General features: G+C 33.5%; 1 protein-coding gene across 3 annotated transcripts in view; it reads right to left on the bottom strand.

Moving 5' to 3' along the window:
• LOC124535492 (ecdysone-induced protein 74EF) overlaps nucleotides 1-20,410 on the bottom strand; it is a 149,615-nt gene that overhangs the window by 25,186 nt on the left and 104,019 nt on the right. For all 3 annotated transcript variants that reach the window (XM_047111708.1, XM_047111701.1, XM_047111717.1), the window contains one exon: nucleotides 5,306-5,428. In XM_047111708.1, the coding sequence (XP_046967664.1) occupies nucleotides 5,306-5,428 (123 nt within the window). The remainder of the gene's footprint in view (nucleotides 1-5,305; nucleotides 5,429-20,410) is intronic.

Here is a 20,410-nt window from a genome sequence, read left to right on the forward strand (position 1 = left end):
TACAAACAAATTATGTAGTTCTATTAATATTACTAATTTATTATCTATGAATTATATTTACAAAATGGTAGAAACAAAAACTTGACATTTAGAATAATAATTAATGGTATGGACAATTGAAATTCATTTAACGAATGTTATAGAGGAGAGCTTAACGTTTTTCCTCAGCCAATAAACAACAAGACGGACGTCAGTCAGGCGGGGAAAGCCCGTATATTGACTAATACTTATGTCAAGTCATTAATGTTATTATGCATTCATTAATTACATTAGCCTACGTGACTTTATTTGTTATGTAATGTAATATGAATGGAAATGATACATGATTGGTCGCACAAAATATTCTATATAATATTCCACAAAATCAATTACAACTCGGTTCAATTTTTAAACATAAAATCTTAAAACAATATTTTAAAAATACTTATAAAAATGTTTATCGATCTATTTTATTCAGTTAAAAATATTATTAAAAGGACATTCATATTGTAAGATACAAATAATACTCCTAAGCCATACGTAAAAATTTCACTAGATCTCAAACAACAACCCTTTCCGCGTCTCCTTTTGTTATTCATTTCCTTTAAGATGTTAATGTGCTTAGGACCCTGAATATGACGTGCCGTTGGTCAGTTCCACAATTATATACGTGTTATATAATCTGAGAGGGATAAACCCGTGTGTAAGTACTAGTGAACAAATTTGTTTAAGAGTGGACGGACTACGAGAATATATTACATTGACTAATAATAATAAAACGAAAAAACTAATAATTATTACTATTTATGCCAAAGTTAGGAATTTATGAATTTATTTAAAACATTAGTTAAACTTTGTTCCAGCTTAACATTGGACGATGAATAGTTAATTAGACAAAATATTGATTAAATATTCGGCCATTCGATTTAAATCGTAAAATTTGCAAATTGTCGTCGATTTCATTCATAAACTAACAATGAGTTGCGTTTGCGCACCCACGCGCGACATTCTAATAGCGAAGTGTCAGCGCTGGCTGCGCTGATTCAAAAGGGACAGATGATGCATGATTAGAACGAGACGAGCGACAGATTAGTGGCCATTGTATGCAGAGATGTCGTGCAAGGTGTATAACCCATTTTTGCATGAAGATATTTGAAATGTACGCAATGTGTGCAACCATCTGTCCCGATTGTTTGGTTAGGTTCGTCCCGCGGTCGGCTCTCGGGACCCGGCGCGGTATTGTACGGGTTAAGCTTTGTGGTGCCGACGATTTTGGTGTTAATGTAAACGTTTTTGCACAAAATGTAATTTTATCTCTTCAAATATATGTATATCGGATTACCATATGGTAACCAAACCAACTTAGCTGTAAGGTAAAGCAAATACTCGTCTGGTAACGGTGGGCGATAAAAAGTATTTGAATTAAAATATTTTCGATATATTTGTGATATTTTGTTTTGATTTATTTTTTAAGCAATTCATAAATAATCGAAGAATTCTAATAATAAAAGTCATTTATTTTTTCTATATAAAGATAAATATTATAATTGTTGAAATTATCACTATATATTTCCAATATTTTCGGTATTTACGAGTATTATTATTCGCTTTAAACGTCCCACCGAAATAAGCACATGAACGCTATGACGTAATGACGCACGAAGCAATACATCAGAGCTGTCAGAACCGGACAATATCGAATATGAACCCTTTGAATACTCAGATTAATAATAAAACTATATTATTAGTTCACTTGTGCAAATTATCAATACACCCACATGTACGTTTAGCTATTGAATTCGGATGAAATTGCACATTTTGCATGGCCTTTCTGACCATCTGCACCAGCTGAGTTTGAAGGGTTAATTTCAGTGAAAGTAACACTTTTATTGTTAACATTTCTCCTCTTATCCAGTGTGTATATTTATTTAACAATAGCGACGGTTAGAACGATGCATTTTGACGGATTTTATGCTCAATCATATAAGCAACCTAAACAAAAGAATATTATATTTGACAACGTCATTGGAATAGTGGCCGTTTTATGTAGCTGCAGATTCTGACATACTGGGTTCAAATCCAAATAAAGTGTTTTGGAATTGTCAAACGGTTTAATATTATTAATTTGAGAGTGCTCAGAAATAAATAAGACTGACTAACCTTTGAGGTAGAAAGGTTCCTAAATGATAGATATATTTCCTTATTGATGGGATCCTACCTTAAGTCTCCCTTAGACTTAAGGAGGGAATCATATTGAAGAAGGAATATTAAACGCGATACTTTGTAAAATGGTTTCAACATTAAAAATGTATATGTAATAAATCAATATGTTTTCTCAATTCGTCTTTAAAACGGAAAAAGCTTTAATCTACAAAGAAAGATTTTAATCTTAATTGCAAACGTTATCTGATATTACAATTTTACATAATATTTTCGTTAATAAAAGAACGTCTAATAAATAACGGTTACGCAATGTGTGTGTGGCGTGTCGCATTGAATGGTATAGCTGTGTGCGTGCGGGGAGATCGGGGGGCACGGTCGTGACATTGGGAGCCATCAGCTGAGGGTATCGATTGCCCCGCACTTCCTCTTTGTTCTTTATGAATTTTTCATACCTCGACCCTCACCGCTTGTTTTGACGCGAACTTTCGCGTCGAACAATTATAGTCTAGTGTATATAATATTCAGGTTATGAAAATAAATATAATTGTGTGGTTTCTTGTATTCATTGAAAATATCACAGCTTATTCGAATAAGAAGTTATAATTAAGTACGTAAATAAATCATGCCTATTTTACTGGGAATTGATATATTTATTTATACAGAATTTATTTTATTATTTCGAACGGGTATTTCATTATAAGCAGACGGTTAGAAACAGACCAAATAAAATATCACGTCATAACGGGTTTCGGTCGTCTGAACGTGAGATATAGGCACGCCAAAAAATATAAGACACTCCATGCATGCTGTATATTGTGTAGGTAGCTATATAATCCCTCCTCACAGCTCGGATAAAACGTCAAACCTAGGTTAGGGCACATACAGACGCATAAGCAAACATGTAAATTAGGATTACACTAAACAAGTATTTTAATTGATTTTAATATTTCATTAATTCATATAGTACTTTTTAAATTGCAGTAAGTAACTGTTTTATAAATGATTGTATGTTGGTAGGTCAGCTAGGCTGTCTCGCATAAGGCAGCCGAAGGCTTATTTGATGGTAAGTGGTCACCTGTACCCGTGGGCAATACGCGCGGTATAAACTACGTCATATGCGTTGCTACCCGCCATATCTACACCGTAATGTCGTTTACACTGTAATTATATCTTGTGAAGCTACACAAATGACATTTGTTTTAAATGTTAATTGTTGGGCTTGACTCTTTATTTAATATTTCAGATAGCGAAAATATATTGATACACATTCATTCACGTTGGAAAATATTAAGGAATGTTTAAAAAGGTTAGCACGTCTGAGTTAGTTGATTTGTTGGTACAAGGTGATAGGAATTTTAAAGGCTGTAATAAAGTTTAGTGTGAGAACAACGGATACATCGTTTTGTCATAAAACCGTATCGGCGATGTTAACTCATCACAACACGCCGTTTAGTATTAAATATAGCATGACTGTCGGTCCACTTCGAATTCCGTGAACACAACCGGATGAAATATCCTTAATTCATACTAATCGTCTAATTTTTAGAGATTTATTTAATTTAACTGATATGGTTACACAGAATTTAATTCAACGAAGATAAGGATTTTTTTTGAATTTGAAATAGTATACGTAATTAATGAGAACTATTTAATGAGCGGTAGTTATTCTAGAAAAAGTGGTTTTAACACGTGAATTTGAACCGAAGACTGTGAGTTCAAATAGCGGCCAAGCTTAATTTGTATTTATAATATATTTAGTGTTCCGCTGTGAATGAAAACATCGTAAAGTCTATTCGTAAAAATAATCACGTATATTGCCGGCTCACCTTTAAAATAGATCATTTCAAGTCTCTCTCGACTAAATTGTCTGTTTTCAGGCGACATTAAATAAATAATAATATTGTTCGTCGAGGTCGATCTAGGTTGAGGAAATTGCGTTGACAATGGTGAGCTATCATAGCCATCGCTATGTACGTGTGTTGAGGACCTAAAATCATTTCCGTTGTTCTCTCTAGTATAACAGGGATCTTCGAGATGATTACTCTCGAACCGAGAAGGGATCAAAACACGGAAATGAGGACTTTATTCGATTTTTCTTATGGAAAATGTGACCTTTATGGCGTATACATTCTTAGGAAAAATTAAAATTATATTTCTAGAAGACGCAATGATTAGTTTTTGATTATTTAACGAACATTAATTTGCCATATGCTATGCCAGAGCGTTAAGCCTCAATAACAAATTGGGTTAATACTCCTAAAAAATCTATCAAAACTCGCTCCATTATAAGAGATTCAATAATCACAATTTGAAATTTGAAAATTGAAACATTAATAGGGTTAAAACATGGTCATAATTATATTTAATATTTATATAAATGTCGGTTATAGCTGGTGCTACATCACGCGGACGTCGGAGGAGCGTTAATCAAACGCGGCGTTAGCGATACGCCTTGAGTAATACAAATTGCCCTCATTTATATACATTCAGTTGTTGCCTATTCTCTTGTAAAAGAAACCTTTATGTCACGAAAATGGCCGGCAGCAAACACTGTATAGGGACGAGGCTTGTTCCACAGCTCAGTACGGACCCTTAGGTACAAGGCTGACCTAAATAAAACCTACCTGTCCCTGTGCCGGCTAATCTTGTAACATATTTATTCTACTGTCAGGCGATATTTTATGAGGATATTTTTGGGCAATCTGACATCTGCGATTCTACATAATACCTGTGTAATTTAGTTTATAAAAACTATGTCCTTCAATGTACAATTGTGATTTTAATAAATTTTAAAACATATTTCAATAAATTTTAAAAGTTGAAATGTCAACAAATTAAAAACTTTCACAAATCCTTACAGCACAAAGCATTTTCGAGGAACGTTTGTAACTGGTTATATATTATTTATTACGCTTTGTTCCACCCCGAGGAACACTTAAAGCTTTACTTGTTTTTTGTTGAACCGCTGTATTCACTACGTCACGGCGGAGCACGACGAAGGCAGTTAAGACTTAAAGTTCTGAGGTGTGTGGTTTCGAAGTTACTTGTCCGAGATTCTACTTTCAAGTTTTCAAACACAAAGAATTATTCTTAAGCTGAATTTATCTATCCGTACATGTAATTGAATGCAGATATATAAAAATGACTTATGAAATAGATGTACCTGTATTAGGCGCAGTATATAAATGGTGTCGGGGCGCCGGGGCGGGCGCAAGCAGGCCGTGCAAGAGCGCCCGGCCTAGCGAGCCCCGCGCGCCCAGAGAGAGAGCTGTCGGCTCTCCGTCCACTGTAACAAAGAAACAAAATGATAAAATGAAACTAAGAACATGTACGTATTTGAAATGAGGTTTGAATAAAAGTCAAACTATGGAATATTCTTAACGATATCACGATGAAATAGTTATGTTTTTAACTTAAATAAATAACAACTCGTGTGTTTCGCTTGTAAATTGTTATCACGTAAATATAAAAATATGATTATGATGCATGGAAAATTTCTATGATACAAACACTATCTAGTTGTTATTTTTTTAAATGAAACGAACATGTGTACGGGTAATACTCGTAAACAACTACTTCTACACGAGTATTCGCTACGAAAAGTGCTTACTTGCTTTTTTAGACGTTAGAAAAGACCGATTATAATTAGTTCCCATATAGAAAATTACATATACAAATTAAAATTTTCATAATTACCCTTGGCACGGGTATTTGTGATAAAATTTATTCAAGTACTAGAAGTTAGGAATATGTCCCTAGGGCACGCGGGCGGGATTAGATGTTGTGGGAGTCTGGAATTAGACGTTGTACTTGTAATATTTATCAGAACTCATGTTTTTGGTTCTTTAGAAATTAGTTCGAAGAATGTTTTTTTTTACGATATATTATTATCAAAATAATCAATAATAAGTATTAATTTAAATAATATTAACATAAATAAATAGCCGTTGTTTTGATTACTCTATATAATATATACTAATTTTATACTAAATACGTTCATAAGTAACGATTGTTTTCAATAAAGCCGTTGTAAATAACAATAAAATCAACGGATTGCGATATAAGAAATTATGGGATCGATATTGTATAATGTATAATGATAGGAGCCAGACGCTTCCGTGCGCCGACCTTGAGACCTCCCTGGACCACCTGTTGTTCCCTCCCTAACCTCCGCAACAGTGCGCATGTTTGCCGCAGAGAGAGAGGAACACTCTCCCTTTCGTCTAGGTCGAAGTGTCTAGACGGAGTGTGAACTCTTTACGGCGCGGAACATGGCCGTCTGGTGCGGGATACGAGCGCGAGACGAAATGCAAATTCGGCGAACGCCCCGCTCGTGGCGCACGCGATGCACTCCACCAACGACCAACGACCAACGACCAACGACCAACGACCAACGACACACATAAAGGCACTCGTCAAATTTAATCGTAACCCCTTTAATCATACTTATTTAAAGGTCATTGAACTCTTCTTATCTGTAACTTTTTATTTTTTATTTCTGAAATGTTTATATCAATCCGTGTAAGCAAGTATTAAATGGAACATATTATTTCAGTAATTTCGAGCAGCTTTTATCTGGTGTACGGCTAGACGTCGGGTTAAGCGGGTTTTATATTTTAGACAAGTTTCGCTCATCAAAGTTTCTTAATGTTTGCCGACGTGGCTCGGTAAATGTTCCGAAAATTTTTCGCTTATTTCTGTTACGTTTCGTTGACAGGTACTTTTAGTTCAATCGACGCCATCGCCCTGTGACTACAGCGGCTTTTAGCGATACTATTACATAACATACATCTGGAATTTGTTATAAAATAACATTTGCATATATTAAGACTATAATCTGGTAAAGAAATACGTCTACTTATAACACGCTGTTGTATGTTTAGTTATAATATAACATTTATTCAATTGTAAATAATACAATAAATTTATAAAATAATTATTAAGGGTAATTAATATATTTTGGTTATATCAGAAATTATAATGAAATTCGTTCCGGTACTCATCTCGTCTTTTTAGTTAAAATTCTACAGCAGTCTGAGAGAATACAATTCAGTGTTGTACAAAGTGCAAGAACACGATTATAGCTAAGAGCAGCTGCAAGCTCGGATTCTGCATTATTCAAGACATAGGAAGATGGCTACGAGTCGATGACCTCTGAACAGAATAATTCCATTTTCCTGAGTGCACTAGAAATCGACTGCTTAAACAGCATACTTTAGTATACTTTCAATTTTCTCGGAGAACTAAAATTTGTTACTAGAAGTTTTTAAAGAAATATTGTAAAATGTTTATAAATTAAAACTGTTTGAGTATAAAGTTGATGCGTTTATGATATTATAACAATACATGCGTATAAGTATTATTAGTTAAATTATTTTATATTTTAAAATTTCATATTTCGCTATTTCGAAGTATGTGTATGTCAAACATTTTTAGTAGCGTAGCATTGAATTGTAACACTATAGCTATGTTGTAAGGCATCATATAGAGCGTAGGCTTCGTGTTAATCGATACGCGCTGAATTCAGGGCATCCGGCCCAAGCTAGACTTCCGCTTACCGCCAACCAGCAATGTCAGCGTTTTATGTGAAAGTTATTCAATCATTTTGAATACGAATCGTGTTTTTAGTCAAATAGTTTTTACTTATTTTGTATAGATATGAAAAACGTAAGTATTGTTGCGCTTAAATCGCTCGAAACAAACCTTTTTATTAGAATAAAACTGTTATCACAAAGATAATATATTCTGTCTTGCAAAGTGTTTTAAATGAATAATTTCTTACGCTTTTCCTTCAAATATTATGTTTTAGATAGATTGATTCAGTCATGTTCAAACTTATTTGAATATGCAATTGACAAGAAACATTTGTTATCTATATATCAGCAGGTACACGTATCTACAGTATCACGAATGTGTTCAGAGACTTTACTTCATATAATTTAATTGAAGTATCTTATTAAAGTGAACAAGTGAAACCGAGTACAGAAGCTGTATGACTTCGCCGCCCCTAACAACGTAGGAGATAACGTCAGCACGTAAATTAATCTCACCGCAGGCTCCGTCAAAGGCGGGCGCGTGGAGGTTACCTAGACATTCTGTAATCCTGAACCCCCCCTACTTTTACTTTCCTGTTCTGCTAAAATATTAACTAACTTGCATAAGTTATGCGGGCGAGTCCTCCCTGGCCCCCGGGGAGGAGGTGAATGCACTCGAGGGGACCAATAGCGGTGCAGGTATAATATTTCAGCTAGTAAAATACTAGTGGTTTATGCAGTTCAACGGTCGCGTTGCTACCATTTACGAGGAACGGTTTTATTACTTTGAAGAGTTTTTTTAGATGAGGGTGGATTCTGTTGGGTTGAATTAGCAGCGAAATTAACTGTAACATAGGTATGTTTTATCAAGTTAATTCAAACTCCTCTGTATATTGTTTTAAGCGATGCTACGAATACAATAATGTGTATTATATACTATGTTTTACCTACGTTTTGCTTTTTGTACAGATACAATTGATATATTCGTTAAAGGTCTTGTTTTGGTTATTCACAATTTAAAAAAAGAAAATTCAATTTGTTCTAAAATATTATTTTTTTTCTAAATATAATAATGAAATACTATTTACTCGCTGAGATGATACGACAGATACAGTTGCTATTTTAATTATATTTCGATTTTTCCTTTACGTGATATTTCTTAAGCAATCAAGTACTTTATGCATCTAAGTTATCGTGTAAAGTATCTCTTAAAATGTCAGCCAGTTATTTTGAAATGGACACAAAGACATGCCAGCGACTTATTTTTACTGACAGAAGGAAATAATCAAGACGACGGGATTAATGTTTTGTAAATAACATCTTCAACTCGGATTAGCAATTTTTACGACTTCGGTGCGCAAGCGCATCAACCCGAAAAACAATCTACTTACTAATATTATTATATCTTTGATAAAAATGTAAAATTAAATACTGCTATGTAGCTGATGCTATATTTATATTATATATTAGAAGCTACATATATGACATACAGCTCAGCCGTTTACATGTTTGTGTGTTGCCAGTAAATGTACCTACGATTCGGTAAACAGGATTTTTTGATTTTTGCAATCTAATTTATTAAAATGATTTCTTTTATTTCGTCTCTTTGTATCGATTAAGCAATTTAAAACATCGCGAACGATATGTATGTATTTTGAGAACGCAGTTTGGACCTGTTTTCAATGTGACCGCGGCCACGGTGCCGGTGGTCGAGGAAGTATTCGGCTGATGGCTTTATGGCGTATGACGTCAGCATGGTAGCATTTTGTTACCATACAATATTAACAACCGATATCAATTATACTTGTACCATTATGGAAGATAATGTTTCTAATCTCATTGTACATCTTGGTTTGTTTTATTTTTTACAAACATTCCGACTCTACAGCTATCACTATTAATGAAATCAATCTTGTATTTGTAATTCGAACAAAGAGTGACAGACAGTGTAGGAATAGTTCTCATGCGTGGATGAGTTCTGTTACAAGAGATTCTCGTTGTAGCTGTATCAATAAATAATATTAAAAACCTCGAGATTGTCAATAGAGCAATTCGCACTTGTAATAACAAACAGTTAAAGGAAGTCGATATGTATAAATGTAACAATGGAATTAGAACTTTATATTGTTACTTATAAGATTCATTTGAGAACATTAATCTGATTCGGGAAATCTTACGAGATGGCTGACGTCAAAGTCTTACATCCGGGAAGCTTCTGCTATTTCAAACAGCGACGGCCACCTCCGTTCGGACCTCCGTCTCTTATAATTCGTATGATTTGAAAGGTCTTAAAACTCTGGTTATAGACCGTCACAATTATCTAGGTATCCATATCAAGTAGAACGAACAATGATTGAATATAATATCGATCATTATTGTTTTTTCTTAAGGATATAGCACATATATATTAAGATTAAAGATGATAAAAATGACTCTCATACAATTTGAAGGAGTATTTAATCGTTATTATTTTTTTTAATTTTTGGCAGTGTAATGTTTGCGTCAATTTGTAAATCCTCTGGTCACCTTCACGACTGTCTGGTGTTGTTTACATGTAAATAAAGCTGGTCATTTAGACGTTTTAAAAATAATATATCGTGAAGCAATCCGAATGTTTCCGCGCTCAAAATAAATGAGCACCTGCGTTCTTCGATGTATCAAATAATATAACACGAAAATATGATTAACTGAATCAAAATTATTGCATTACTAAATAATGATTAAAAGATTATCTTTTTATTTATTCTCGAGACGCTGTAAGAGCAATAAAAAAATCGCAGAATGTATTAAAAATAACTTGACAAGATCGGGCAGGGAGAACGATCAAAGATGGCGTCGGAAAAGCGCGGGCACTTTCCCCGCGCGGGAAACGAAAGAAAGTCGTGCCGCGAAATGGAAACCGTTGCGATTACGTTGATAACATGTTTATCTTACATTAATAACTGCACGCCGCGCGAATGCCAGCCAGGCTAGATACTTGTTGCGTTTCCGTTCCAATCGTATATAATGTATGCAACTATGCAACTCATTCAATGTTTTATAATTGTGATTGTATTAAAATATAACGTCGTGTCTTTTATTTTACTTAAGATTTAATTAAAAAAGGTCACTTAGTGAGTCGTTAGCTTATCGTGAATTCGTTTGTGTATGCAAATAAGAGGCGCTGGTTACGCAACCGGTGACTCACTGGTGGAAAGGCCGCTGTCAAAACATTGTTTATCCGGTCACTTCGCGTGTACACACCAAATAAGTATCGGATAGCTTACAAAATTATTTGCCAATCAAATGAGCATTGCGTGGAATCTATGATTTGCGGCCCAATTTTTTTTTTTTAAATTAGAAATTACATTTCTTAACTATGTATATTTTTTTAATTATATTTTCCGGTTCAGTAAGATGGAAAGTACTATAGATAAAGTAACCGTAGTACAACCGCATTGAAATAGATCTGCTACCGGGCTATCATGCGCGTGCGCAGCCTAACTGGGTCAGCGGCGAAGGGCGATGCGTCTCCCACTCCCGCTAGTGTTGCTACGTCCGGGTGGATATTAAAACAATCATTTATTATTTATGAGATTAGTTGTTATGTAAACAAAGGAAATTGTTCATATTTACTATATTTAGATATCAATTATTAAATAATAAAGGATGTTAGTTATTTTATTATTTAGGATTTCAAATTCGTACATATCACATCGTAATACGAGTGAGACAGACGTTATAAAAACAAGAAAAACCAACACGGCGAGTCTTGAGGAGCCTGCGCTGCTTTACATGCCAGCGATTCGAAGTTTTGCAACCCATTGTCTATTAGTCATGTCCTAAAAGCTCAGTTTCGTTCGGTTGCATTATTTTTTTTCACCTTGGAATAGAACAGCGGGTCGGCAGCCTACGTGCAGCCTCGGTCAGGCGCTAATGCTACTCATGGTCGCCCAACGTTTCGAGTTAAAGCAACCATTTTCAAGCCATTGTAATCTTTATTACGGTCTCAGAAAGAGTGATTTGATCTTACGGTATATAAAAGTGGTTTGCCGTATCATAAACATTAAATTTTTTGTCACTGGCTGATTAGACTAGGCAGTTTGTATTTGTCACGAGCAGAAAAAAACAAAAATATTTACTAAATAAAATAGGTCATGACAGTTATTTTGAGCGGCAACTTTTATTTAACTAATGTTTTGTAATCTGTGTACAGCTTTATATAATATTTTAATACTTTATTTTTAATAATCGTTCGCAATGCTTTTACTGTAAATAATCAATTATTTTGATTACATATTTTATCAAGTGGTTAGTTTGGTATATTTTTTTGTGTCGGTATACTTTTATACATTAATAAATGTCACCGGTCAATTTGTCGGATTGTGACGTAAAATACTAAGGCTACTCGCGTAATTTTATTCATAACCAAATCTTACGTGTTTATCGCATATTGCATTACAGTTGATAAGCTACTAGCAGATAAGTTATCGCGATACGATACTCGTAGGAAACAAGAAATAGGGACAAGGATATAGCTGCTTCAGATATGTTTGTTTGTTATTGTCGAATTCCGTACACGTGTAATAGTTGCAACACACCATATAAAAAAAACCTTTTTATTGTCATCGTTTTCCCTAATAAAATAATTAAGACTATTTATATTTAATTTTAACAAAGAAGAAAACCGGAAAAACGCAAAAAGTGTCAACGAGAACGAAGTTGCGCGTCACTACGGTCGGCCATGTTTGGTGCAGCGCGCGAAAGTGAGATTTCGCGCGAACGGTGCATCGCGGCTCCCTTGACCTGGTTCCCCTCCCGCGACCGTAAACAGATAGATGCTAGCTCTAAACTAGCTACGCGTAACTATAGTTAAATAGATCCATGCGTGTCAGTAACACAATATCGCTCTGTATTTACGTTTCATACTTAATGTTGGATGAATGATTAATTGTATTTAATGCAAACGTATAAACCTAAATAAAGTTTTTTTAATTTAAATGATCCTCAAAAATCTGTACCTTTTTTATCTTTCTACTTGACGTCATTGCAGAATAAAATATGACTCAATATGATAATTGAAGCATTTTAAAGCAGTTTGTAATTGCAATTTATAACAAAAGTTGTTTACATATAAACTACTTTTGTTATCTGCAGGTTGTCCTGCTTTCAATTGAATGGTCAATGGAAATATTTTTCAGGGATTTATTTACGAAATAGTTATCGTTATTAATGAAATTAGAACGTGTTGTGACATCGGACTGTCATTTAGCTTTTAACTTTTCAAATATATTTGATTCTAGATTAAAATGTCCGTTCGATTTTTTGATATTTCATAACGATTTAATCGTTCATAAGGTGGATTTCTGTAAGATTGTTCCAGTGTAAACCGCAATAAACCGGTAAGGAATGTAAGGCGGAAACGTTAGCCAATCTCACAACAAGTGGGCGCTGGATTCGGTCACGATATCCGATGAACGTAACCATACGAAAAATATATTCAAAAAGTCATCATTGAAATTGCCATCGCAAATATCCTCGGTTTATTGTTATAATTTGCAAGTAAATAGTTTAATGTTTGTATTTTAATTATAAGAATTATTCGAATGATAATATTGTTTAATAATTTTACAATTTTGGTATAATCCGCGATGAATAGTCGAGACGCTTTCCTCGACTATATTGTATGACCTCATTGACATGTGGTGATGACGTGCAAAATGTTTTATCTGTGGTTGGGATACATGAATGGGGTCCAAGGCGTTACTCAAAGCTCGTTTGTTTTCCTGTTTATGTGTACATGCGAAACGTCATTGCGTAATATAGACAATGTCTTTAATTCTGTGTTACGATAAATACCGGTTTTTATTAACAAACATTACGCGTAGCCATGTGTGCTGTCCATTACTACGTTGATAGGTTTTAATTTAAAAATAAAACACGTTGTCGAATATATTCTGTACTTTATTTTAAATTTAGAATGTTTTGTTTCATTTGGACTGAGTAGTTAAATGAAGCTGCATCAAGATACCGGATGTTGGTTAAGAGATGAAGGAAGCCGATATAACAATAATATGAGTATTGTTGTGTCAAAACAGGCAAAGGAAGCGCTGGTAACAATATTGTTTGCAGTATCTCTGTTTGTTTGTTTGTTCTGCGCGTGCGCAACTCTGCTGCGGTATTTCGTAGTATCCGGTAAAAGTAAAGTACATTCGGCGAACGTGCTTTATAACAAGTTTTAGCAATTTTACTTAAACGAAATAATTTAATTTGACAAACATTTTGCGTTATGTAAAAAAAAGTATTCCTCAAACAGGCTTGAATAAAACCTGCGACTATCAAGTTGAAATATTGTAATGTTATTAACAATTAAGATTACCTAAAAAATAGTTGATTTAAATTTTGTTTTCAAGTTCATTTTTTTTCAACTTAGTGTAATAGCGCTTAAACCGGATATTGCTCCAATATCTAATGATATTGATGCCGGAAATGGAGTCGTTAACCGTATTTTTTTAATCGCCAGCCATGAATATATGGTAAAATATTTAATTTATAGAACAGTACCTGGGTCGTGCTTGGTAATATATTAATCAGAGTAATAAATCTATGGCATAAGATATAAACACGTGTGTCGTTCAGGGTTAAATTCAATTATCGCTTTATAATATACATGTAATTATATGGTACCTTAAACTTAGATACTTTATCTTTAGGACAGCTATTATTATTATAAATGTGAAAGTATACATATATTTTACAAGAGCTGGTCGTATATCCAGATATTAACTTAACATATAGGCTACTTAAAACATACCCTACCCGCATAGAAGGCGGAAGTAATATGATATAAATATGCATAGTTAATTAATGATTACAAAAGATCTGTAATAAGAAAGAGTACAAATATTGCATGTCGTTGTAAAGGTTTTCAGAATTCGCAGTACTTACTTTTGAGCCGGCGCGTTTTTCAACATCGCTTACTTAATATCCGTATGTCGTAATACTATTCTATGTTTAATATTGTCCGTATGCATATCGAAATAAGGTTCATTATGGTTAAACGGAACCTTGAGAACGCCTACCATACGTTACTAAATCCTTTCGAACTTTTGTTCCGTGGTTCGTCAACACCTACATTCATTAAACTGAATCTCGCAATTTAAGTTTTTACACACCGCTGTATAATATGAAGAGTTTTATATCTAATCAACTCAGACACGATCTGATTTATACATTTAAATATGGAATAAAAATTTAAAACAAAATTAGTTGACGTTTTTTTTATACTGTTCTGAAGCATGTAGGTAATAAATGATTCCCTTCGACAAAAGAGGTTACACGTACAACGAAATCCAGAAATAATATCATTGAATAAATGAAGGCGAAAATCGATTGTGCCGATGTCTTTTAGAAACGTCTGGAAAGCCCGAATTGACCTTTACGCCAGTGTTTTGTGTAGAATAAGCAATAAGTCTTCGAGTTACTTAGGATACGAAAAAAGTTAAAACACCGCGCCTAGAGGTAGACACGTTCTTTTAGTTAGTATAGTTTTAGGTTACTCTAAGTTCATACAAGGTGGAGTACGAAGTTTTTGAAATGTATTTACAAACGATAAGATATACTGACGATAAAACTGCTTTAACAATTACATTATATGAATACATTAACCGCCGACATCACCAGGTAGCAGGTTAACTAACAAGCTATTTAGTTATAGTTTCAAAATAATAGCTAATTTGTCAAAACTGGAAAAGCCTGAGCTATACTAAGCACACCACTTCAATGATCGATTCATTTATATTAAATAGATTCTTCATAAGGATAATATTATATATGATGAAATGAAATGCATAATTATCATATTCTCTGACAATTACGAAGTTAGTTTAAATGACTACATAAGTATTTATAAAATGGCTTGACTTTTTAGAGTCAAATTTTAGAAGTATGTTGTATGATATCTATATTTATTCGATATTTTATCGGTGTGTATTATAAACAATGAGTTGGTGAAGAGGAAAATGTGTGTTAGTGTGAGTGGCAGGAAACTATGATGACATCACAGATAGCATTATTACCGTCTTAATGACGCATTTGTGGACCAGACGTGGTATTATTAAATCCTCACCTTTAAATAATCAACTTAATAAATGTTTATAAACTTATATTTATTTTTAGTTCACAATATTGTCTTTAGTTCTAACAGAAAGTATGCGTGAAATTCATTTAACACAGCAAACGTAACAATGTTTGTTTGTTTAAAAATCAGGCAAGTATACCCAAACAGCGAGAACATACAATTTTGCAATGCCATAAAAAAATATTTCTGGTATTGCAAAAAACATCTGCAAAGCATAGACAAAAGCTGAGGTACCGTTGCGAAATAAGGAACGACTTTTAAATTGTAAATAATAAAAAACCGCGAAAAAATGCCGCCGAATCTTTTTTTTTTTCTTTTTAACAGTTAGGTCTTTTTTGTGTCGAGGGTGTACACCCGCTACTATGCAGGTAGGTTTTTTATAACGCACGTTTTTGAAATTGGGTTAAGTATTTTTTTCTATGACAGATGAACTGAGCAAGGTGAGCGGTATATGGTTACGGAAACAGTTTTTGCTTACAAAAACGGTATGACCTTATTACCATTTTAGGGAATATCAGCGTTTCACATGTTTAGAGCTGCATAAAAAGTTTAAAGTGGTTTAAAATAATCTTTGAGAAGTGCAACCATATTTTATCTCTTAGATATTATCATGTATCATATATATGATTTTTACGACATATACCGTTTAATATTGGCTAATTCATGATACGTTTATCAAATTACGTAGCGATATGCTATTAATATGTTTCATAAAATTATTCTAATGTTTTTTTTTATAATTAGACGAGAAGTCAGTACGATAACTTTTAAAATTTTCGATAATTAATCGATTTAAGATTATTTATATCTAAATAGGAATTTATTTCGCAAGGCATTTATCGAGAATACAATAATACTGCCAACATTTTTTCATGCCTTTTATTAAGAAGTGTGTTACCAAATAGTGCGGGGCCTCAATCCAACAGGTCGGCTACTAGTGTTGTGAAACCGTAGAGCCTTGTTCCACGGTTGAAGGTCGGCCAAGCTGCGCGCGCGCAAGATTCGCACTCTAGAGCGTTGCACGTTCTTAATTATATGTTACTGTGTTATAAAGATTATGTAGGCGTTGCATGCAAATTAATTAAGATCATTTTTGCATATGCTTGTGTGACTTTTGATAGCATTACATAATCACTGGAAGGGAATTTGATTCCAACCGCTTTTGAAATTTTATTATTAACTTTGAGAAACTGATAATCATTTAGATTCGATTTGAGCGTTTTTATTTGTAAGGACAGATGTGTCACACCGACGAATAGTTGCCTATTTGCTAAGAATAATATATTTAGTTTCGACTCGTTTTCCCAAGCATTGTTCGGCGAGGAAGTTGTAAAACAGTTTATACATAGATTACCAATTGGCATTGTCGTAGGTTAGTTTATTTATTTAAAAAAATAAAACTAAAAACGGATGCGCCGACGTCATTTGAATACTGAAAATGCATACTAAAAAACCGTCTGAGTATGTTGTTGTGTCTCTCTTTCTTATTGTTATTATTTTTTCACGATAGAAAGAGACGAAAATATTCCAGGAAGCTTCTTAAAAAAGGACAACCCTTCCACAACCCTGCTAAGCATTCTATTATTTAGTTTTGTCAAAATGTTGTATATAATATTGGGTGTAATAGATTTTAAACCTAAACGGAATTTGATAGAGTTTATTTTCGAATAAAACAAATAATGATTTTATTGTTTTCGAATGTGGACAGAATTAATATAATTCAGTTTTTTCATCTGTTTAAATTTCTTCGAACAGGTTCTGTTGTTTTGTTCATAGAAGTTTACGTACTGGAAGTGTTATCAATACTTTTTAATTGAAATATATTATAGATAGAGGATTAAATGAATATGATCGTCGGAGGAGGTTCAACGGAACACCGATGAGTCAGGAGACGGCCGTGTCTAACAAAGACATCAGATGGAGGGAATGCATATAAAACGAACATTATTAGGTATAATCATTGAAATCCAATGATTGTAAGTACATTTAAATTTAAGTGATCATCGTGGACCAAGTTATACGATGTATTTTGTTTATAATGTCGATTGACGTAATATTTAATTTTACTTATAATTTCCATACATTTCCAAATTGCAAAATACAGTTCGTAAACATATTTAGTTAAAACATTGCACGTGGCACTTCTATGAGTGACAATATTCTGATCTCATCCTCGGTAGGTATCGCCGGACTATCAGCTAGTAATTGACGCTCAAAAATAATTTATGCAAATATTTCTGAGAACATCGACCTTTGTCGGTAGACTCCGGGTAACTTATTAATTGTCATGACCAACGGCCGAACTACGCGCGATATTGGTCATTTAGATTTTAACTGCCCTTAGGAAGCCCTATAACTTCTGGAGATTCTTTACACTAACTCCTAGTACCCGGCATCTCATTGAGTTCAATCTAAGCTCATTATCGTGAACGAGTCACGGTCACAGGCAGAGATTAACTATAAACCACTGCGCTTCGCACATGCGGATTAGCGGATAAATCTTTCAAACTTACAACAAAATAAATTTTCTACGCTTGAGTAGATTTGAACCCGCTATCTCCGCTTAAGATTGCATGACCTAACCACTGCGCCATCTCAGATGGGTTCATAATTTGGGAACCGATTACAAGATGTCGTTGTAAATAAAGTCGGTATTAAATATTTCAATAAAACGTGAATTCCAATTTAAATACACGACACTGTCCGTAAGGTAATTTATAGTTCATGAGTCGCTTCCAAAACTGGTTTTTAAGTGTTTCCACCGGGACATGAGCTCGAAACGTGCTCTATGTGGTTAATAGATAGTTTAATCAAAATACGTCGTTAAATTGCATTGTTTACGCGCTCCCATCCGTCTGCCCTTCGCGTGTTAAATATTAAGACGCGTCAGGGATCCGTGAGCAAACCGGGAATCGAACGCGAAATAAAAATATATCCTTTTCCATAAAGATTTCATATCTTTTTTAATGTAAAGAATGGAGGGAAAGAAGTAGAGTGACGTCTCAGAACAGATTTAAAGAGGAAAGTACATGACAAGTGATCATTTTATTTTATGCGGAACCGACTTGCATGTCCTTATCCTCCTGACATAATATTTTTTTAAGCCTTTCACTTCCGACCACAGGTATCGAAGGGATTTGATAGCCATTAGGTATTGGCAGCTGCGCGGGCGCAGATTTCCTGTATTCTTTGATACGCATGGGAAAGTTGATCATTTTTTTGTTCGTACAACAGTACAGGTAGATATGACCCACTTCATTTAAAGATATAAAATATATTCTTGCTACATTAAATCATTACTATTTCAAATGCAACACAAACCATTTCACATTTGGTTAAAACATTAAAGTGCGGACAGAAAACATTAGAAATTGAACGAAATCTCTAAAAAAATGTTATCAATATTAATTGAGAGTGTAAATGTAATTCGATATATAAAACAAATCGTGTTCAATCAGCGTCGCTCGTCAACTGTCCATACTCGGAAGTGACCGGGGCATCGAACTTGCAATACCGCGAATCCGCGATGATGCAGCATTATACGTAGTTTCGCTGACATCGCCTCTATAATAATGATTAAACAATTTTGTTTTGTTTTCAATAACTATATTCAAACCAGAACTATATATATACACATATATTTGCATTTATTACCCTTTTACGTAACCATCGAGGGCAACACACGGACTTACATACATATATGCTATGTTCTGTTTTTCTATCGTAGATTTATGAGTTTTGAAAAATTAAATTTTGCATAAATTTTATAGCGCCCGTCGCGTTATTGAGTGTTATGAGATACAGTGTCAGCCATTTTGAATGATATAAATAATAAAAAGTACTAATTGAAAAATATTTGTAACATATTTGGTACAAATTATATTATTACAATTTTTATAATATATGACTCAGTAATAGATATTTTGTTCATACATAATTCATTGATAATGACGATGTATGTAACAGTATACGTCTGCTAAGTATGTATATGTCTACATTAAACATAGATTAAAATGCATGTCGTATATAATTGCATTTCCCAAGTCGATACCAAATGCGCAGTCAATAGTTTTCCTTCCTTATAGTAAGTGTTTATTGTAAAACGACCAATTGCGAATTACTCTTATCAATTGATAAATAAATTCATGTATTTTTATATAAGTATAATATTATAATATGTATATTAATTGTTTTTCTTTATTTTGTTAAATGTTTGGCAGAATAATACATTGCATTTTTAACATAAAAAAAATTGCTTTGAATTGACACTATTATATACCGTTACTTTCCAATTCAGCGTTTTATAATTAATATTTTAGTGAATATTTAGAAAATGTAATAATTAGACTAAATTACTCAAATTGACAAAATTGTGTCTAATTACACAAATAACTTTATTTAGGTGATAAATTAAATTCGTGGAATAATTGTAGGCTTAAACAGCAGCAACAACAGCGAAAATAAGATTTTTGTGAGACAAAAAAGATTTTTCCTTAAGATGATCAAATGTTTTTGACATTACTAGCAATAAAATTTACTGCATCATTAAAAGTTTTGAATATTATCTGTCATTAAAAATGGTGTTAAATAATATTTATCTTAAATGTTCTTCTTA

The sequence above is a fragment of the Vanessa cardui genome, chromosome 2, assembly GCF_905220365.1.
Source record: "Vanessa cardui chromosome 2, ilVanCard2.1, whole genome shotgun sequence".
In the NCBI taxonomy this organism is placed as follows: Eukaryota; Metazoa; Arthropoda; class Insecta; order Lepidoptera; family Nymphalidae; genus Vanessa; species Vanessa cardui.